The sequence below is a fragment of the Clarias gariepinus genome, chromosome 3 (genome assembly GCF_024256425.1).
Source record: "Clarias gariepinus isolate MV-2021 ecotype Netherlands chromosome 3, CGAR_prim_01v2, whole genome shotgun sequence".
NCBI lineage: Eukaryota > Metazoa > Chordata > Actinopteri > Siluriformes > Clariidae > Clarias > Clarias gariepinus.
In genome coordinates this window covers 23,721,377-23,744,002 of record NC_071102.1, presented here as the reverse complement: position 1 = coordinate 23,744,002, position 22,626 = coordinate 23,721,377, and the positions used below count along the sequence as shown (strand labels likewise).

The 22,626-nt window shown below is 38.9% G+C and overlaps 1 protein-coding gene across 2 annotated transcripts in view; it reads left to right on the top strand.

Annotated features, from left to right (window-relative positions):
* LOC128518483 (uncharacterized) overlaps positions 1–22,626 on the top strand; it is a 55,878-nt gene that overhangs the window by 9,000 nt on the left and 24,252 nt on the right. Inside the window, exons 15-33 of one of the 2 annotated variants that reach the window (XM_053491621.1) lie at positions 847–927; positions 1,017–1,103; positions 1,435–1,484; positions 1,644–1,712; positions 2,599–2,623; positions 2,840–2,851; positions 2,973–3,047; positions 3,263–3,408; positions 3,515–3,616; positions 4,581–4,638; positions 4,750–4,800; positions 4,929–4,991; positions 5,091–5,233; positions 5,333–5,440; positions 7,050–7,107; positions 7,241–7,321; positions 7,599–8,099; positions 8,495–8,569; positions 12,632–13,378. In XM_053491621.1, coding sequence (XP_053347596.1) covers positions 847–927; positions 1,017–1,103; positions 1,435–1,484; positions 1,644–1,712; positions 2,599–2,623; positions 2,840–2,851; positions 2,973–3,047; positions 3,263–3,408; positions 3,515–3,616; positions 4,581–4,638; positions 4,750–4,800; positions 4,929–4,991; positions 5,091–5,233; positions 5,333–5,440; positions 7,050–7,107; positions 7,241–7,321; positions 7,599–8,099; positions 8,495–8,569; positions 12,632–12,780 — 1,934 coding nt within the window. In that variant the 3' untranslated portion in view covers positions 12,781–13,378. Of the gene's footprint in view, positions 1–846; positions 928–1,016; positions 1,104–1,434; positions 1,485–1,643; positions 1,713–2,598; positions 2,624–2,839; positions 2,852–2,972; positions 3,048–3,262; positions 3,409–3,514; positions 3,617–4,580; positions 4,639–4,749; positions 4,801–4,928; positions 4,992–5,090; positions 5,234–5,332; positions 5,441–7,049; positions 7,108–7,240; positions 7,322–7,598; positions 8,100–8,494; positions 8,570–12,631; positions 13,379–22,626 lie in introns of those variants that run through there. The other variant, XM_053491622.1, reaches the window with a different exon arrangement.

The following is a 22,626-nucleotide window of genomic DNA, read 5'->3' as shown; positions in this document are numbered from 1 at the left end:
TGCAGTGCAGGGGCAATGTATGATGTTTGAAAAATTTAAGAAAGGTAAAATAATTAAGACCACTGAAAATAATGCAGTAATTACTGTGAAAATCAGAACTGATTAACCTTATTCACCATTTAAAAACGGTGCAGCATGAATAATCAGAGTATAAAAAATTCTTCTTAAACTCAGCTGATAAAACTTGTAAGTAGATCCTCACTCAAGCAGTTTTAACAGAAGCCTTCAAATACAGTAGCTCGAACTCTGCAGAGAGAAAGAAGGGTGAAATAATTATCACTGAATTAATAATGAGAGCAGTTTCCAGCTCTGTGTTCCAGTGTTATAACGTGTATATTGGTTTCAGTTTCTTTGTAATCTGCAAATAATAAGAGAATGGCATATGTTGCCTTCCTTTAAATAAAAGTTTTAAATTGATACTTTTTGTAATTGAGATTTTGTTACTGAGATTAGAGATTTTAAGTTGTTTGGATTTTATTATGCTCTACCTAACTTGCACAGAATTGAGTGTCTTATTAAAATGTCTTTTTTGCATGATTGTTTCGTCACTTGCTGCTGTCATACAAATATGCAGCCCTGTGTTATATTGCGTATGTGTTATGCATGTTATTGTCAGTTAATGCTCACCTGTCACCTTGGCCTTTGCAATTGTCAGTATAGACTTGTATGTAAGCAAGCATCTGCCCGAAATGCTGTCTGAGCTAAGTAGCTATTAGTGAAAATTCTTGGTGTGTAATTTTATAATTTATTATTATTTTTTTTATTTTTTTTTAAACATTTTACAATTTTGTGATATTGTCATTATTCATGTACACTCAAATTCTAATTGATTGTCTGTTTCTGCAGCTCTGGAAAAGCTCAAGGGAATAGTGAAAGAAAAAAATCTGAGTGAACTGAATGTTAGTGTTACACCAGGAAAACGGATCAGTAAGTCCCACTTGTTATTTGTTTCACTAAGCTACTCTGTTTCCTGTTGAGGTTGATACACAATTCATTCTGCGATTGACGTCCTGTAGTGTTCGCTCCAGAGGATCATGAGTCACCTGCTAGCACAGCGACCACTGAAACTTTAGCAAAGCAACCGGAAGAGAAAGTACAAAAGGGTATCATGGCGTTCCTGTTTCCTCTGTTACATTAACTAACACATGTAGACATTTTGGCATTGTTGACTTATCACAATTTTTAATATTAGAGGTAAAATGCACTTTAGATTTTAGAAATGATTATTAGTATGGAATTTAAGACTGCCCAACCTCCTCTTTTACATATTTTTGCCCATATTATTTGGATTTTATCTTCCTTTTCTTTATTCTGTCATGATAAAAGGAAAACAGGTAAAGGGAAGTTTCTGTGTAATATCTGAGGTCACCACACTATTTTTGTAAAACAAGAGACTAGTAAAGAAATATAATTTTATTAATTTTGTACCACAAGGTCCTGCCACTCAAACTAAAGATGACCCTCCATGCAAAGTCATGTGTGTAGTAAGTACCATATTATTGTCCATTCATACAAATAACTTACAAATGAACCTGTATCAATTTTATGGTTTGTTTTCATGCCACTGGAGGTGTATGAGTAATTGTCTAATTTCTACTTTGAAAATGATTCAGTTAATATTATTTTTTTTATGTCTGCACTAGGAATGTGATAAGACGTTAGACTTTATAATAAACTACAAGGGACATATTAAAGGAAAGCAACACAAACAGGTGAGTTTCTTGGCTTCTGCCTTCACCACATGTGCACAGTATGTTACTGGTGTGTGCTGGTTTGTCCCCTTCACCCCCATTTATCTGTAATCATTTTTCATAATAATCTCAGATATAGATGTTTTTCCTTTTTTTTCCTAATATAAATGGTGATTAAAGCATGTTTTGTAGGTTTATGAATTAAGGCACCAAACATATCCCGCATCATGTCAAGTGCTGCACCGCATCCTTATATACTTATCACTTACTCATCGTCTACACAGCTTTATTCTGTATCGAGGGTTCCGGGAGCCTATCCCAGGAGACTTGGGGCACAAGGCGGTGTAGACCCTGGACAGGGTGCCACTTTATCGCAGAGCAGATATATGCACACACTACGGGCAATTTCGGGCACTTAAATATAAGAATTATGTTAATGCTGTGGTAGAAAACACTCGGGTTCTGTTTCCCGAAGATCACTGCTTTTATTATCAAATGATGACAGCTGGAATTGGTTTGCAAAGCAAACTCTCTAAACTGTCTCCCCATTTTTATATATATATATATGCTCCAACCCCCAAAAATGTTCATTTAACATTCCAACACGCTTCCCCCACATCTGTTTCCTATTTGGAGTGCCCTTTGAGCATACAATCGGTGGTGCGGTCTTGACTAGGTAAAGCTTACTTTATCATATCCGATCAAATTCCACTACACATACGTTGGACACACGAGCCACCACAGTTCATACATGTATACCATATACCGTATGGCACATTCTTGTGCATCAGACATTCTAGCTAATACAATTTACATATCCATGCCATGGATTCTGCATAGCCCCAATTAATTACGTTATTCCACAATACCTATTAATAATAATATTGTTTACTGTTTTTGCCTACAGAAACTCACAGAGCTGTTTGGACCAGGTAAAATCCTACAGTAATTGTCAATTTTAATTAAAATACTTGTATCAGTTGCTTAAAACATAATTGTATTGTGTGAACTATTACCAGGGAATCCTGGTTAGAAGGGAAAAACATTTAATTAGCAAACATCAGTTTTAATCACAACCTTAGAAAAAACAAGTTATGGTGTGGCTTGGTATTGGTATTGACTTCTTTTGTTCTGTGTTTTATTTCTAGGCCAGTACAGTGGTATGTACATTTCATTAAATAATTTTTTTGGTCCCAACTGTAAGTTGCAAATATACAAATGAAGTCCAGACAACACAGATTTTACACCTAAAGCTGGCCTGTTGTTGGTGTCTTTGGTTAGGAGCCATTCCTCAGATTAAACTGTACCAGTATATGTGGAACCGCCATGGCAAGCAGTCGTCTCGCCCGGTCATAGGTGAGATGTACGACATGCTGCCACAACATGTCCAATGCTGGAACTATATTTACAAAATTGTGAAAAAAAATTAAAATTATTACTGATTGATGCACTCTATACTACATGCATGTTTACCATTGTCAGTCTGTGCGGTTATACTTTGTTTTATTATGACCTCAGTTTTTCATGTTATAGTTGCTCTTGGTTTAATTTTGTATGTGGTGTTTTTCCAGGCCTGTCACTGATCACTGTGTTTATACACAGGCAAAGTGTAGATATTAATGTACCATTCTACATTTGCCATGCTTGTGAGCTTAACATCCCTGTCTCCTCCGCATCTATTCACCTTACATCCACTCAGCACTACTTCAACGTCTTTGTAAGCACTTCATCTAACAAATCACAGCTTGTTGAGAGTGGCTTAAATCAAGAGCTATTGGTTAATCCTATTTAATTTTATTTTTTTATTTTTATTTTTTAAATAGTCATACTCCAAACCAGACTTTGTTTTTCTTGGATCCTGGAATTTGGACCATTTTGCACAAGAAGAAGAACGGCGTCAGGGAAAGCGGAATATGGTCCTGCATGTAAGTAATGGAAGGGAATATGGTGTAGTTTAGTCTACATCAGATTTGCTATTAATAAATGTCTTAAAATGGCTTATTTTTAATCAGTCAAATTTGGTCTCCAAGTTAGGGCTATGGTATTTTATTTTATTTTTTTTTTTTTCCCCCCCATTATAAGTCAATGAGGCAAATTACTGCATCAGTGTGGCATGGCATGAAGGCGTTATTGAAGAGCAGGCTGCTTGGATCGCAGCCTTTAGCTCGTCTGTATTGTTGGTTCGGGTGTTTCTTATTTTTCTCTTGACAATACCCTGTAGATTCACAAGGGGGTTCAGGTCAGGTGAGTTGCTTAGCCAATCAAGCACAGCAATATCATGATCAGCAAACCAGTTGGTGGGTAGTATTGGAACTGTGAGCAGGCACTAAGTCTTGATGGAAAAGGAAATTTGCATCTAATGGAAGCATGTGCTTTAAAATCTCCTGGCTGATACTAGGAGAAACAATAGTTGTACCTCATTCCCTGAAGATGTCAACATTTCATGAACATGCTTCAAGACAGCATATTTATCCAGCCGCAGATCTTTCTTGTGGTTTGTGCTTGAATGTTTTCTGGACAATTAAATACAGCAGTCTTACCCTGTGTGTACTAAACCAGAGAAATGTACAGTGTTTATAGTTTCTGAATAATTAATTTACTCAAACTCGAAAATCAAAATTTTTGATTTTCATAAGCTGTTAGCTGTAATTATCAAAATTAAAAGCAAAAGAAATATTTTTTTTTAATTCTTGAAATATTTCACTTTATATACAATGAATCTATAACATGAGGTTTTTTTATTTTTTTATATTGTACAGAAGTAAAAAATTCATGATATTTAAAATTTTTAGATGCATTGTACAAAGGTGAATATAATAAATAATTAATTAATTAATCAATATAAGATTATCCATGATGGACATTTTTACTCAAGATTGCAATCCTCAGGTGTGTGAACTTCCACGCCAGCTGTTTACAGATCTCAGGATCCTGGCCTATGACAAAAGTAAGAATTCTGATTAATTCTGTCCGTCAGAGCAAAGTAGAGATGCTTTTTTTTTAATTTTTTTATTTTTTCCAAAAAAATAATGGGCCCTGTTTTTATCTACTTTTCTAGTCATGGAAAAAATTGGGATACACTTCGCAAAGTTGAAAAAATCTATTCAAGGTGAGTATCTTGTTGCCCGTTTTTACTGGACATTATATTTACTTATTTTCAACTCTTCTGTTGGGGTGTCTGGGGTTACTGTATATAGATGCGGTATAGTCAACCAGTTTTCATTCTGTGTATTACAGTTGAGAAGCGTGTGACAGTGCAGACATACTCTAAAAGTTGTGAAAGGAAGTCTCCACTGCTTGGTAAGAATTACTTACTCACTTTTAAGCCCTTGTATTCAGGGTAGAGTTTTGTGTCACAGCTGTACATGGATTCATGCTGTACCTTTGTTCTATCAACAGGTTTGCAGTTTGTGGTGAAATGTACTACATCCAATAATCATTACTCCAGATGCATTTACATGTGCTTGCTGTGTGAAAAGATGCTTCCAGAAAGGCATGCCATTGCCCATCTTTTAAGTTTTCCTCATATTTTCGCTTATCTTGTGAGTATTACTGATAGAAATTAACAGTTTATTGCCAATTGAGCCTGTTGGGAGCAGTGAGTGAATATTCAGCAATACCCTGGATTTGTCTTTCTGTAGGATGTGGCCCATCATGGTTCCTTGAGCAAAGAGGATTCTGAGCAGAAGGCTCTTGTCATGGACTTGGCGCAGCAGGCAGAGAAAATCAATCCTAATACAAGTTTGCGGGTGGGAACACTTGAATTTTTCCTTTTGCTGTAAATATAAAAAAATGCAGAAAGTAGGTTTTGTTTAAGTGTGATCTAAATGAGTTGTTGTACAGGGTGATTCATTTGAAAGTGGCCCCAAATATTCTGTAATAACTCTAATCCTATGCTGAAGCAATCTGAACCTAAAGAAATATGTTACATACCTGTATGTGATGCTGCAATGATCTCTATTTTCTGCCTGACTCATTTTGACGCAACGCTTTGTCCCACATACTTGGAACCAGTGACGGTATCCAACTCTTTTCTCCATAGCACTTGCTTTGAGCTGAATAAGACCTCCCACTCCTGCTTCAGACGGAGTTGCATGTCGTGTGACATTTTCGGATGGCCCTCGCCATGAGAAATGGTCAATGATACTGTCATTTCCAGTTTCTTTACCATCCTCTGAATAACACAGGGCATGTAAGGAACACCATATTTCTTCCTAAATTCACTCTGACATTGCTTAAACGAGTTGGTGACCCTTTAGGTTCGCCCTATGAAGATGCACCACTCATTACTATATACCACCATCTTGATAAAAAGTTAAGTGACTACGCAAAGGGATACGGTGTTAAGGTCGGCATCAGATAGCCGTTGCACCGTTTATTGGTCCTACTGTACGTTGGGGCATCCCAGCGTGTTCGAGAGCTCCATATACTGAGTAGCACATTGTACGTGGTTTTGTTAAGATTTCTTCGTCCTAGTGAGTTATTACAGAATATTTGGGGGCCTCTTTCAAGTACACTTACAGACTTGGTTCTATTTATTTATAACATTATATGCACTATATAACTGTAAGATTTAATAATATACGAAACACCCTGCGCCATCGCTACCCAGGGGCAACCGAAAGACAGTGGCCACATGTATTTAATGGGAACATGCAAAGATGCTGGAAAAAAAGTATTGCAGTGTGCTGTCGCACAGTTAATAACCACTTTCTGGCATAAGTTTAAGGTGTTGTCACGGCTGACCTATTGATGATGTCAAAAATCCCTCCATAATTTTGCATCCTCAGTGAATAGTATGTATGTGTACATCATATAGGCCCGATTTGGTGGCAATTGTATAAATTCCCTAGAAGGAGTTCATTAAAATTCATTGGGTAGATTTTGCAAACGACCCAAAATAACTGACTTCCTGTTGAGTAGAGACCATGACGTGCGTTAGAAAAGTTGATGCTTTCAATAAGCAGTAACCGTGTACTTTGCGGGTTTCGTGTGCATATGTTGCATACAAGTTCGTATGAGCTTTGCAGCAAAATCTATAAGGCATCCTAATGGCAGCAGATTCAACCGGTCTGTTCATTTTTGTGACTTTTTGAGCCTATTGTTGGGGCTCTCACTTACTATGACGACATAAGGCTGATGATATCGTGCTTGGGCCCTGACAATAGTTAATGTCCTTTACAATTGACTAGTAACCATGGGAAAGAAAGAAATAATGTTGCTGTTTTAAACATTTATGACTTCAGGGTTTTTTTTACTCCTCTAGATGCTTATATTTTTACAACAGAAATGCTAGGGCAAACAATACATTTATTGATTATTATTTTTAACAAATGTAATGTCAATATTTATTTTAAGGAAGTGGACCTAAGCTTTGGAACATTTAATGAAATTGAGAAAAACTCCTTCAAGGCTGGTGAGTCTAATTATTGTTGAAATGAGTATGGCTTTTAAAAACATATATAATTAAAGTATTTTATATTAAACATGGACGAGGCTATAACAAAGAGGCACTGTAAGAAATGACACTTTTTCTGGCTGTTTTGAAGCTGTGAATGTGCTGCAAGTGGCTTTTAGAAATAAAGGACTGGGAGAACTCAAGCCTCCAGCTGTTCCTGGAGCAAAATTAAGTGAGTGTTGCTTTTTACTTGTTTTTCCGTATCTCTTGCTTATGTGAATGGGGTAGAGATGGGCTTATAATTTGCATGTAGCATCAAATCAGTAAGCTCCTGTTACAGTGAGCTACAAAATGCTGTTATGTTGGGTACCTTATAAAAGGGCCTGTGAATTCAAACACGTCCACCCAATACAGTGATGCCTGAATCTAACATTTATTTTTAATAATAATTATTTATATGGTGTTATTTTCGAATTTAATTGCATTTGTTTGCATGTGTTTATAACCAGTCTCCAGTTTTGAGAAAAACAAGGAGAGTAACTCTTCAGAGTGTAAAAAACAAGGGCAAACCTCATTAGACATGGAGAAATTAAACACTGATGAAGCCAACACTAATGCGACCATGCCCAAAACTGAAGAAAAAGGGAGTTCGGAATGTCCTGATCTTTTGCATACAAAACACGAAGAACTTCAGAAAACCACATGTGTACCCTCAACGCACATACAGCCTGCTGAACCATCGTTAGCACCGGCACAATCCGACTGGCCACCTTCAGAGTCGTCAATTCCATCGTTAGACACACTCAAGTCTGAGCCCCTGAACTTGGACCAGAAGTCTTTGAGTCAACAAGAACTTCCTGACCGCATCTCTACGCAGGATCCTCCAACTGTACAACAACCTCAACCTCAAGACTCAGATGTACCTGAACAGCAGAATGCAAAGCTGGTACAAAAACCTGTTGAGCTGGTGGAGGCTTTGCAGAAAGCAGCAGAGACAGAGACCCCAGTAGGTCTGTATAACGTTTGACTGATAATTTCTATCATTTTTTTTTATTTTATTTTTATATTAAATACTGACGGTGATGGTAGAGCATGACTTCGCATGAATAAGACTTTCATAAGAAAACATTAAATTATGCTAATTATAAGGGCATCAATATGAAATAATTGTTCTTTAGTATGACTTGACTGCAGTTAAGTTTAGTATAGTGCTATGCTATCAGTGTTTAATGATACTTTGGGATGGTATTAGTTTTGCAGTTGCCTAGCAACTTAAGGTAATTGTTGGCTTATGGTAACAATCGGATTAACTTTATTCCTGGATTAAGTATTGGGATGTTTTATCCATTTTGTTTTTGTTCTCACACTTTTCTTATAGATTTTATATTTAATATATTTGTCACAGTTCCTCAGACTCAATCCTCGACTTGTACTGAACTCAGGAGCTACCTGAAGATGCCCAACAGACCACCTGTAATAGGTTAGTAGTACAAAGAAAGCTTTCTCACATGTCAAATGAGCTGAAAAAAAAATCAAAGAATGGATGGATCAAAAAATGGATGGAGTATGTGGATTTAAAGAAAATATATGCTTAATGAATTTGAAGATAAATCCTACAATTTGCTTATGAATATGGGAGGTCAAAAGTGATCAGGCTGAAATCACCAAAATTAAACCAATGATGAGATATTTGGAACCCAGACACTAATTTATAGGAGAATGTGTAAAGGATATCTGGTAAGCTTTGTCGTAAACAACATACAAACATTGGCGCCTCCTTTAGGCGAACACGTTTGCTTGCTCCTTTTTTGAAACTTAAAACCTGTCTGGGCAATTGACAAAGGACTAGATGATAATAAATCAGGAGACATTGAGTCAGGGTTCAACAGGAAGAGACATTTTATTGCTTGTACAGAGTCAGTCTGGATAGTCTTGTCTCAAGAGTTTTTTTCTAAACAAACGTACTTACACCAGTCTTATGATGAGATGTTCATGCAAGAACGCAAGGGCAAGGAACGGAAACCAATAAAAGAAAAAAAAAAAAAAACATAATTAGGAACATAAACCTCATAAGAGCATTTGTAAACAAGGACATTTACAAAATGACGTTAAAATGAAAACAATTTTAATGGTTGTATTATAGCACTGTGGCATCTCTCTGTTGGCAGTAACCTGAAGATTTCTCTTAGTCTGTGCATACATGCACAGCGATTGCAGAAGGTTTCTAACTTGGTGCCCATTGGCATTACCATAGTAAATGTTAACATGTAACTAGGGCTGGGCGATATGGCAAAAAAAAAAGCTAGTTTTTTTCATAAAGTTTGGCCGATTCACGATTTTTTTAAATGTGTAACTAGTCAATTTAAAACATAACATGACAGAAGTAAAATTCTCTTTATAAGTAACTTGAAAGACCATCTGGTTAAGGAACATTGTATTTTTAAGGGCCATGCCATACATAAATTGGTCAACAAGGTGTAAATAAACGTAAAACAAGTTCTAGAGTAAAATATCTTTGCAGTAGATTTAAATGAAATATGAAAGTAAATATTGTGCAATTTGAATTAAAAATCAAATTCTTCTCAATATACAGTCAGAAAATAACCATTTTAACCAATGTAAACATTACATCAGTGAACTCAAAAGGCTAAGCAAATTTATACCAGTAAATAATAATAAAATTGTAGACCATCGTGCAAACATAAAGCATGTTGTTGATAAGTCACAGGTAGATGTTCTTTACAGGTTTCTTGAGAGGAAGACCAGTCTGTCTACTGTTTCATGCTTTAGAGATGCTCTGTGACAGGTTATAATGTTTCCACCTGCACTGAACACCCTCTCAGAAGGGGCACTGGTTGCAGGAATACAGAGATATTTTTGTTTTATTAGTTATATTAAGTTTGCTAAGCCTGGGGAAGATTGCCTCATTAGCCTTCCACCAGTGAAGTGGGTCTGTGTCTGAATCTACATCAGGAGACATCAAATAGGCTGTCATCTCCGCATTGACTTTGTCTTCCTCTGATTGAATGACGGGTTGTGATGCTGATGCTGGTGTCGTTTTCTTAAAAAAGCTTCCCAAGGTTTTCCTCCTCTTGGCCCCAGCTTATGTTCTCTGTTCTTCCTGCTCCACGTCCTGACTCATCTGAACTGTTGTCTCGAGATTTTTGTCTGGCAACAAAGACGTCAGCTCCTTAACAACTTTTTGCTTGATTCCCTCCAACTTGTCATGTTCGATGTAAGTTGTACGGAACCTGGGATCCATCAGAGAAGCTACGTCGAGGAGTTCATCTGTGGCAGGGTCGCTGTATTTGCTGTTGAGGTACAGCAGTATTGTGCTTTTGATGCATTTTGTTAAATCTGTGTCATCGTCTTGTGCTTGTAGAATGCTACTCTTAAAGAAATGAAGCACTGGTTTGAGGTACGAGACACTTACATATGCTTCACCTGACAATGCATCAGTGAACTCCTGCAGAGGGCTTGCAGCTTTATTTATGGATTCCATGACATCGATGTCTTGCCACGTTGGAACAAGCTGCCGAGTTTTTTTTTATCAGAGCCAAGAACCCGAGCTATAGCTTTCTCCTGTTCTAAAACACGCTCGATCATCTTTTGTCTTGAACCCCACCTGGTGGGGGTCTCTGTAATGAGTTGATGAGAAGGTAGACTGAGCTCAGCCTGTGCAGATGCAAGATCTCTTCCCTTTTTCCAGCTGAAGGAAAACACACTTACAACCTTCTTGCACACTGCAACTGCACGGTCAACTCTGTGGTCTTTCACACCATGTTCTGTTAAAACAAAGCAACAAAAAATTGATTTGAAAAAGCAGTTCACTGTACTTTGACAGAAATATTGTGAAGAGCTTCCTCCTTCAGAACTTCAGAATATGAATCTATAAACAACAAACTTATATTACGTGATTGGCACTGTTGTTACAAAAGCAAAACAAAATAATATTAATAATAATAAATCATAATTTCATTTATTAATGAAATAACATCTGAATATTATTGCTTGAATTATTAATCATACTTACCAATGGCATTGTGAAGATGATGTCCAAAGCACTGAAGATGGGTTAACTCGTTTATCTTCATTGCTTTGATTATGTTTGTTCCACTGTCAGTGGTCACGCACACCTGTCGATCCTCCACAAGCTTCCAAGACGCCAGCGCATCTTTAGCCCATGACCAATTATTTCCCCAGTATGATCGTCGGGAAAATAACATGCCATTCTGCGTCAACGTAATGGGCTGTAAGGCTCATGTAAGGCTGAAGAGTACGACTACTCCACAGGTCAGTCGTCGTAGAAAAAAAGATGCCTTTTCAAGCTGCTCCGCTACTTTTTCACGTGTACATTTGGGGAATAGCTACGTCTTTAAAATATTTGCGGCTCGGCAACTTGGATCAGCAGTGTGTAGCATTTTTTATGAACTTTTTTCATCGTATGGAACAGAATTGGAAAATGATACCGCTAATGACATCTACCGTTTTGCAATTTTAGGTGGACTTTTTGCACTTGGACCTAGCTTGTCTTCATCTCTTAACTTTGAGCATTCTTCCCATTCAACTTGGTGCCTTTGTAGCAAATGTTGGAATAAATTAGTGGTGCTGCCACTGCCGGTTGCAACTGACTTTTTGCATATTTTGCATTTGACAAAAGTTTGTTCGACGTCTGACCTCTCAAATCCGAACCATTTCCAAACCACAGAGGAAACGTTACCACCTTTCTTTGGCACAAGGTCATCCTGACGTGAATGATGATGTCTCTGTAGTAGCCTATTACGTTGCTTCATAGAGTGCTGTATTCTCACAAGTGAGCGGTTAATTAGGCGATACCTCGATTTAAGAAAAAATGTAATCGTCTTAAAAAGCAAATAAAAAAAAAATCTAAAGAATCGCCCAGCCCTACATGTAACATGTTCTAAATGTGAAAAAAAAAAATGACTAGAAGGTCTATATGAATGGTACCATCTGTGAATGTATATGGTTTGTTACAAAGCCCCTAACAGAAATCAACAATGTCAGCGTAATGTAGGCCATGCCTATTCTAAGAAATCAGACTTAGAATTGCCTAACTGAGCCCTGAGAATGATTAGAATCCAGCGGGCACAATATTTGGTAATGCCTAAATTTCGATTTTTGGATTTTTTTATTTTGTGTAAATGTCCACGGTGGTTATTTCATACAAAAGAAACAATGAGACTGGAATGAAAAATCTGAAACAAAAAATGTTAGTTATATTTATAAACTTATGATGATGATGACTGAGAATATATCACTGAATACAGTGCTATACACTGTTTTAGTCAGGGAGGCAAGAACTTTTAGTCACATTATCAAGTAGGGAGAAACCACGATCGGTAAAAGCTCCCAGATGGTTGACATAAAATTTATGAAAAGGTATTTAAAAGACTCTTGAGCCATGAGAGAAACATTCTGCCATCTAGACAAAGCTTTTGAATCAGACCAAAGTGTTAACCTCAACAAAGAGGACAAAGAATAGTGAGATTCTGGAAGGAAAACCTCCTTATATTACCTCCAGGATCTCTGATTTGTCTGAAGCCTTCTACAGTAGCTGGACAGGCTTGGACCTTGTTCTACACCCAAGGACAGGCTTGGACCCCGTTATCTTCTTTGGAGACACCCCTGCTTAACCTGACAGAGCTTGAGAGGATCTGCTGTGAAGAGTAGAAGGTCCAGTGTGCCAAGCTTGAAGTGGCAGAATACAGAAGACTTGAGCCTGGAAACCTCTGCAATTTACTACTATACACTCAGGGTCGACATTAATAGGAACACCTGTTTAATTACGCAGTTAGCTCATCATGATTGTAAAGATTGCTTATTTGAATTACTCAAACCAGTTGATCGCAACAAGGCCTTTCCCTGCAGCTCACAGTTTGTTGTATTGCACCATTCTGTGTAAGCTCTAGAAACGGTTTTGTGAAGATCAATTTTCTGAAATGCTCAAGGCAGCCATTCTAGCACCATCAGCGATGTCATGGTTTAAATCACATAGATCACACCTTTTACCTATCCTTTATGTTGATTTTATGCATTGTACTGCTGCCATATGATTGGCTGTCTGGATAACTGCATAGATGAGCAGGTGTTCCTAAAAAGGTTGACAGTGAGTGTATGTTGCTAGTAATAATGGAATATTTTTTGCAGCTTAATGGGGAAAAATTGTGTTTTAGTTTTAAAGCTGGTTTAAGACTGTAAACAAGCTACATTTGGGGCCAGAGGGGGGAAAAAGATAACTGTAACAAATTAAATCACCCCAAACATCTGGTGATTACTGTAAAACCCTATACATATGTGCACTATAGTTAGGATATGTTTTTGTAGTAGTAATATTCCTTACCACTTACAGCCCCCTTTTACTCTTTTTGTTTGGCAAGACTAGAATGCCGTCATGAATCAATGCAAAAAAATTACTGTTCTGCTTACGCTGTTATGGTCCAGGCTCACACAAACAATAGGGTTGTACAAATACAAATAAGCCTTCTGTATAATAGTGGTAGTGTTGTACATAAAGTAATGAAAATTGAAAATGATGAGACCTTTGGATCCATTCATTTCTGTGAGAAAGGACAGCATACATTTTTCAACGCGTCCTTTGTAGTAAGTATGCAGGATGCTGTAATTCAGCTTCTTTTTAATCTGCTGTTATGTAACTCTGATGCGTTAGAGACATTTTCTATACTGCTACAATTCCAAATTTAGCCATTATTCTGTAAAACTTTAGCGTCATCCTATGATGTCCTCTCATTGAAAACTTTAACATTGCAACACTAAGATTTTAAGTCATGTTTTCTGATGCTAGCGAACTATGTTGACCCAAAAGTTTTGACCAAATTTTGTTTATCCAAAAAAAAAACCACCAAATTTAAAGCTAGTTTAACAGTTTAAAGCCAGCTTAACCAAAGATTTTAATTGTACTGTTTTTCTTGATGAAAATACAGTGGGGCAAAAAAAGTATTTAGTTAGCCACCAATGGAGACACTAAAGTTCTCTCACTTAAAAGATAAGAGAGGCCTGTAATTTTCATCATGGGTATACCTCAACTATAAGAGACAAAATAAGAAAAAAGGATTTTTAATGAATTAATTGGTAAATTCCTTGGTAAAGTAAGTATTTGGTCACCTACAAACAAGCAAGATTTCTGGCTCTCACAGACCTATAACTTCTTTAAGAGGCTCCTCTGTCCTCCACTGGTTAACTGTATTAATGGCATCTGTAATCAGTATAAAAGACACCTGTCCACAACCTCAGTCACACCCTAAACTCCACTATGGCCAAGACCAAAGAGCTGTCAAAGGACACCAGAAATAAAATTGTAGACCTGCACCAGGCTAGGAAGACTGAATCTGTAATAGGTAAGCAACTTGGTGTGAAGAAATCAACTGTGGGAGCAATTATTAGAAAATGGAAGACATGCAAGACCACTGATAATCTCCCTCGATCTGGGGCTCCATGCAAGATCTCACCCCGTGGGCTCAAAAAGATCACAAGGACTGTGAGCAAAAATCCCAGAACCACATTGGGGGACCTAGTAAATGATCTGCAGAGAGCTGGGACAAAAGTAACAAAGGCTACCATCAGTAACACAATGCGTCGCCAGGGACTCAAATCCTGCAGTGCCAGACGTGTCCCCCTGCTTAAGCCAGTACATGTCCAGGCCCGTCTGAGTTGTATAAAAAGAACACCATACCTACTGTGAAGCATTGAGGAGGAAACATCATACTTTGGGGCTGTTTTTCTGCAAAAGGACCAGGGATTTGTCTAAAGGAAATAATGAATGAGGCCATGTATTGTGAGATTGGGTGAAAAATTTCTTCCATCAGCAAGGGCACTGAAGATGAAACGTGGCTGGGTCTTTCAGCATGACTGTAATCCCAAACACACCGCCCGGGCAACGAAGGAGTGGCTTCGTAAAAAATGCATTTCAAAAAGCATTTCAAGGTCCTGGAGTGGCCTAGCCAGTCTGCAGATCTCAACCCCATATAAAATCTTTGGAGGGAGTTGAAAGTCCGTGTTGCCCAGCGACAGCCCCAAAACATCACTGCTCTAGAGGAGATCTGCATGGAGGAACGGGCCAAAATACCAGCAACAGTGTGTGTAAAAACCATATGAAGACTTACAAAAAATGTTTGACCTCAGTCATTGCCAACAAAGGGTGTATAACAAAGTATTGAGATGAAATTTTGTTATTGACCAAATACTGATTTTCCACCACAATTTGCAGATAAATCCTACAATGTGATTTTCTGGATTATTTATTTATTTATTTTGTCTCGTAGTTGAGGTATACCTATGGTATAGTGGGAGAACTACTTGCACAATTGGTGGCTGACTAAATAAATTTTTTCCCCACTATGTATGTATGTGTTTGTATATATGTGTGTGTGTGTGTATATATATATATATATATAAAAATTTATATAATATATATATATATATATATAAAAATCAGTCGTGGCCAAAAGTTGAGTTACATAAATATTGAAAATTGGAAAAGTTGCTGCTTAATTTTTTATAATAGCAATTTACATATACTCCCGAATGTTATGAAGATTGATGAATTGCATAGTCCTTCTTTGCCATGAAAATTAACTTAATCCCAAAAAAAAATTTCCACTGCTTTTCATTGCCGTCATTAAAGGACCTGCTGAGATCATTTCAGTAATCGTCTTGTCAGGTGAGAATGTTGAAGAGCACAAGGCTGGAGATCATTATGTCAGGCTGATTGGGTTAGAATAGCAGACTTGACATGTTAAAAAAAGGGCGGTGCTTGAAATCATTGTTCTTCCATTGTTAACCATGGTGACCTGCAAAGAAACTCGTGCAGCCATCTTTGCGTTGCATAAAAATGGCTTCAAGGCAAGGATATTGTGGCTACTAAGATTGCACCTTAATCAAAGAAAGAGGTTCAATTCTTGTTAAGAAGGCTTCAGGGCATCCAAGGAAGTCCAGCAAGCGCCAGGATTGTCTCCTAAAGAGGATTCAGCTGCGGGATCGGAGTGCCACCAGTGCAGAGCTCGCTCAGGAATAGCAGCAGGCAGGTGTGAGCGTGTCTGCACGCACAGTGAGGCGAAGACTTTTGGAAGATGGCCTGGTGTCAAGAAGGGCAGCAAAGAAGCCACTTCTCTCCAAAAAAAAAAACATCAGGGACAGATTGATCTTCTGCAGAAAGTATAGTGACTGGACTGCTGGGGACTGGGGCAAAGTCATATTCTCCGATGAAGCCTCTTTCCGATTGTTTAGGGGTATCTGGAAAAAGGCTTGTTCGAAGAAAAAAAGGTGAGCGCTACCATCAGTCCTGTGTTATGCCAACAGTAAATCATCCTGTGACCATTTATGTATGGGGTTGCTTCTTATCCAAGGGAGTGGGCTCACTCACAATTTTGCCCAAAAACACAGCCATGAATAAAGAATGGTACCAAAACACCCTCCACAGCAACTTCTTCCAACAATCCAGCAACAGTTTGGTGAAGAACAATGCATTTTTCCAGCACGATGGAGCACCGTGCCATAAGGCAAAAGTGATAACTAAGTGGCTCACGGACCAAAACGTTGAAATTTTGGGTCCATGGCCCGGAAACTCCCCAGATCTTAATCCCATTGAAAACTTGTGGTCAATCCTCAAGACGCTGGTGGACAAACAAAATCCCACTAATTCTGACAAACTCCAAGAAGTGATGATGAAAGAATGGGTTGCTATCAGTCAAGATTTGGCCCAGAAGTTGATTGAGAGCATTGCGAATTGCAGAGGTCCTGAAAAAGAAAGGCCAACACTGCAAATACTGACTCTTTGCATAAATGTCATGTAATTGTAGATTAAAGCCTTTGAAACGTATGAAGTGCTTGTAATTATATTTCGGTACATCACAGAAAGAGCTAAAACAAAGATCTAAAAGCAGTTTAGCAGCAAACTTTGTGAAAACTAATATTTGTGTCGTTCTCAAAACTTTTGGCCACGACTGTGTGTTGGTCCTTCTCAAAAAATTAGCATATTGTGATAAAGTTCAATATTTTCTGTAATGTACTGATAAACATTAGACTTTCATATATTTTAGATTCATTACACACAACTGAAGTAGTTCAAGCCTTTTAATTGTTTTAGTATTGATGATTTTGGCATACAGCTCATGAAAACCCAAAATTCCTATCTCAAAAAATTTGCATATTTCATCCGACCAATAAAAGGAAAGTGTTTTTAATACAAAAAATGTCAACCTTCAAATAATTGTTCAGTTATGCACTTAATACTTGGTTGGGAATCCTTTTGCAGAAATGACTGCTTCAATGTGGCGTGGCATGGAGGCAATCAGCCTGTGGCACTGCTGAGGTGTTATGGAGGCCCAGGATGCTTCGATAGCGGCCTTTAGCTCATCCAGAGTGTTAAGTCTTGCGTCTCTCAACTTTCTCTTCACAGTATCCCACAGATTCTCTATGGGGTTCAGGTCAGGAGAGTTGGCAGGCCAATTGAGCACAGTAATACCATGGTCAGTAAACCATTTACCAGTGGTTTTGGCACTGTGAGCAGGTGCCAGGTCGTGCTGAAAAATAAAATCTTCATCTCCATAAAGCTTTTCAGCAGATGGAAGCATGAAGTGCTCCAAAATCTCCTGATAGCTAGCTGCATTGACCCTGCCCTTGATAAAACACAGTGGACCAACACCGGCAGCTGACATGGCACCCCAGACCATCACTGACTGTGGGTACTTAACACTGGACTTTAGGCATTTTGGCATTTCCCTCTCCCCAGTCTTCCTCCAGACTCTGGCACCTTGATTTCCAAATGACATGCAAAATTTGCTTTCATCCGAAAAAAGTACTTTGGACCACTGAGCAACAGTCCAGTGCTGCTTCTCTGTAGCCCAGGTCAGGCGCTTCTGCCGCTGTTTCTGGTTCAAAAGTGGCTTGACCTGGGGAATGCGGCACCTGTAGGCCATTTCCTGTACACGGTGGCTCTGGATGTTTCTACTCCAGACCCCCAAGGTCTGGAATCGGAACTTCTCCACAATCTTCCTCGGGGTCCGGTTACCTCTTCTCGTTGTGCAGCGTTTTCTGCCACACTTTTTCCTTCCCACTGAGGTGCCTTGATACAGCACTCTGGGAACTGCCTATTCGTTCAGAAATTTCTCTGTGTCTTGCCTGAGGGTGTCAATGATGGCCTTCTGGACAGCAGTCAGGTCGGCAGTCTTACCCATGATTGTGGTTTTGAGTAATGAACCAGGCTGGGAGTTTTTAAAAGCCTCAAGAATCTTTTGCAGGTGTTTACAGTTAATTGGTTGATTCAGATGATTAGGTTAATAGCTTGTTTAGAGAACGTTTTCATGATATGCAATTTTTTGAGGTAGGAATTTTGGGTTTTCATGAGCTGTATGCCAAAATCATCAATATTAAAACAATAAAAGGCTTGAACTACTTCAGTTGTGTGTAATGAATCTAAAATATATGAAAGTCTAATGTTTATCAGTACATTACAGAAAATAATGAACTTTATCACAATATGCTAATTTTTTTAAAAGGACCTGTATATGTATGTAATAAATCTGTAATTGAAGTGAGAAGTTTACTAATACTTGGGCTGTAATTAAAACACTCCCCAGATTTCTTGTTAACAAACTATATTGGCATGTCAGTTGGGATATCTACTTCATGCATGATGACTCAAGTAATTTTTCAAGCAATCATTTTACAGATTTTTACTCAATTTAGTACATTACAATTCTAAAGGGTCAGAAGTTTTTATATGTACAGGGGTTGGACAATGTTGGACAGAGTGTAAAGGTTTAAAGGCAGAGTAATAGCAAAGATTTGCTTAAACTATTGCAATGCACACATTATGGGTGACATATCAGAGCACACATCATGCCCAAATTGTTGGTGCATGTCTTGCTAGTGCATCTGTGACCAAGAAAGCAAGTCTTTGTGATGTATCAAGAACCACGCTATTCAGGGTAATGTCAGCCTACCACCAAGAAGGACGAACCACATCCAACTGGAGTAACTGTGGATGCAAGAGGAATCTGTCTCAAAGGGATGTCCGGATGCTAACCGGATTAAATCTTGGGCTGTGGAAAATGTGAAACAGTATTCTCCCACATTTGGGAGAGTTACGGTGTGAAGCCCCAAAGCAGCGGACCACCCAGACTGTTGCATGCCCAGAGTGAAGCATGAGGGTGGATCAGTGATGGTTTGGGCTACTATATCATGGCATTTCCTAGGCCCAATACTTGATGGGCGCGTCACTGCCAAGTATTGTCGGACCATGTGCACCCAATGGTTCAAACATTATTATCCTGATACACTGCACCGCCTTCTGGATACACTGTACCAAAGCACACAGAAAGACTGGTGACAGAGTGGTTTGATGGACATGAAAGTGAAGTTGAACATCTCCCATGGCCTGCACAGTCACCAGATCTAAATATTATTGAGCCCCTTTGGGGTGTTTTGGAGGAGCGAGTCGGGAAAGGTTTTCCTCCACCAGCCTGGTGGCTATTGATCTGGCCACTATTCTGCAAGAAGAATGGCTTAAAATCCCTCTGGCCACTGTGCAGGACTTGTATCATTGTCATTCCCAAGACGAATTGATGCCGTATTGGCCACAAAAGGAGGGTCTAAAACCAGGCGTTTCAGTTTCATTGTCCAACCACTTTTTATATAATAAATATATATACACACTCACCTAAAGCATTATAAGGAACACCTGTTCAATTTTACATTAATGCAATTATCTAATCAACCAATCAAATGGCAGTTGCTTTAATGCATTTATGGGTGTGATCCTGGTCAAGACAATCTCCTGAACTCCAAACTAAGTAAGTGTCAGAATTGGAAAGAAAGGTGATTTAAGCAATTTTGAGCGTGGCATGGTTGTTGGTGCCAGACAGGCTGGTCTGAGTATTTCACAATCTGCTCAGTTACTGCGATTTTCACGCACAATCATTTCTAGGGTTTACAAAGAATGGTGTGAAAAGGAAAAAACATCCAGTATGCGGCAGTCCTGTGGGCGAAAATGCCTTGTTGATGCTAGAGGTCAGAGGAGAATGGGCCGTCTGATTCAAGCTTTCAGAAGAGCAACTTTGACTGAAATAACCACTTGTTACAACCGAGGTATTCAGCAAAGCATTTGGGAAGCCACAACACGCACAACCTTGGGGGAGGCAGATGGGCTACAACAGCAGAAGACCCCACCGGGTACCACTCATCTCCACTACAAATAGGAAAAAGAGGCTACAATTTGCACGAGCTCACCAAAATTGGACAGTTGAAGACTGGAAAAATGTTGCCTGGTCTGATGAGTCTCGATATCTGTTGAGACATTCAAATGGTAGAGTCAGAATTTGGCGTAAACAGAATGAGAACATGGATCCATCATGCCTTGTTACCACTGTGCAGGCTGGTGGTGTGGGGGATGTTTTCTTGGCACACTTCAGGCCCCTTGGTGCCAATTGGGCATCGTTTAAATGCCACAGGCTACCTGAGCATTGTTTTTGACCATGTTCATCCCTTTATGACCACCATGTACCCATCCTTTAATGGTTACTTCCAGCAGGATAATGCACCACGTCACAAAGCTTGAATCATTTCAGATTGGTTTCTTGAACATGACAATGAGTTCACTGTACTAAAATGGCCCCCACAGTTACCAGATCTCAACCCAATATAGCATCTTTGGGATGTGGTGGAACGGGAGCTTTGTGCCCTGGATGTGCATCCCACAAATCTCCATCAACTGCAAGATGCTATCCTATAAATATTGGCTAACATTTCTAAAGAATGCTTTCAGCACCTTGTTGAATCAATACCACGTAGAAATAAGGCAGTTCTGAAGGCAAAAGGGGGTCAAACTTCGTATTAGTATGGTGTTCTGTAAAGTTTTTCTAAAGTTACGTAGTAGGAGAGGCGAGTTGCTCGGTCTGTCCGCTGTGCTTCGGTAAGCTTCTCTGGCGCCAGGAGAGACTCAGTCAAACACACACACACACGTTGTCTGTCAGAAAGGTCTCTGTTTATTAACAGTAAAAGATGGGGTTTTATATGTTTGACCAAACGCCTGTGCCATAGACATATGTTACTACAAAGAACATGAACCATTGTAAATGTCCTGGTGAGATCCTGAAGAATCAAAGGAGAGGAAGATAGAGAGGTGTCCGTCCAGAGACAGATCACAAGATGTTGGCTCGAGTTAGGGGGAGAGGGGGAAGGAGACAGAGGGGGAGAGAGAGAGGGGGAGAGAGACATGAAGAGAGAATGGGAAGGTGAGCGTGGGAGCGTTCACACCTTGAGGAGCAGATGCAAGAGGAGACAGGAAGATAGCAACAGGAAAGATTTAACACGTTAATATCAGATCTATGAGGAAGAGAGCAAGAGAGTAGAAATAACTCCTTTATATAGAAAATAATTCTAACAGTTGCCCCCTTAAATTCTAAAAGAATTTGTGAATGTCAATTAGTTAACATAGCAAGAGATATTAACGTGAAGAAGCAGAGATTCATAATTAGTAAAGTCAGCAAAGATGATAAGAAGGATGATAAAGAGAATAGATAGAATAGATAGAACAGTTATAGAGAAGATCAGGATTAAATCACTTCTAGAATCACAATTAGAAATGAAATTAACAGTACATAGGTCATCAGGCATTGGCACAAAATAAAATAAAATGTGGAAAAAGAGCTAATACAAAGTTGAACCTATATGTGTATGTGAAAAAGGTGAGAAGCAACGAGAGCCCCCTTTTGAGGTGTCTTCAGGACGTGTGTCGCTCCACTAGCCCCTCGGTGCGGGCTAGGAGATCTTGTGAAGTAGTGGTCGATTATCTCAAGCAGTCAGAGTCGTCTGCGGTGCCTTCTTCACACGGCTGGCGTGAATCCACTGTGGCTGTGAATCTGTGAGAACAGCTGTGCGAGTCACTGCAATTACAGTTGTAGGTGTACTGTAGGCAGCGTCCCCCACCTTCCTGGGATTCAAACTTTTCACCAGCACTGTATCACCTGGGATGAAAAAATGAGTAGGCTTGTCTGTAGGCAGAGGGAGAGAAGCAGAGACATTACCATGAACACTGTTCAGTTTTTCAATGAGTGCTTGCGTGTAATTGCCGACAATCACGTCCAGATCACCTGTAAGGAAAACACCAGGGTTACCTTTTACCCAGGGGGTGGGGAATGGTCGTCCCATTATAATCTCAAATGGTGAAAGTTTGGTTGTAGAATTGGGTGTCATTCTAATTTCACAAAGCACAGAAGGTAACAGGTCAACCCAGTTCTTACCTGTATCCATCATGGCTTTGGTCAACCTATCTTTGATTGTTCTGTTCATCCTTTCTACCACACCAGAACTTTGGGGATGGTAGGGGATGTGAAATTTCCAATCAATGCTTAAAAATTTACACAATTTTTGTGTCACTTTGGAGACGAAGGGCGTGCCATTATCACTGTCAATAGATGTTGGAATACCATATCTAGGAATGATTTCTTTAGCCAGAATTTTAACTACTATTGTTGCATTTTCTTTTGAGCATGGAAATGC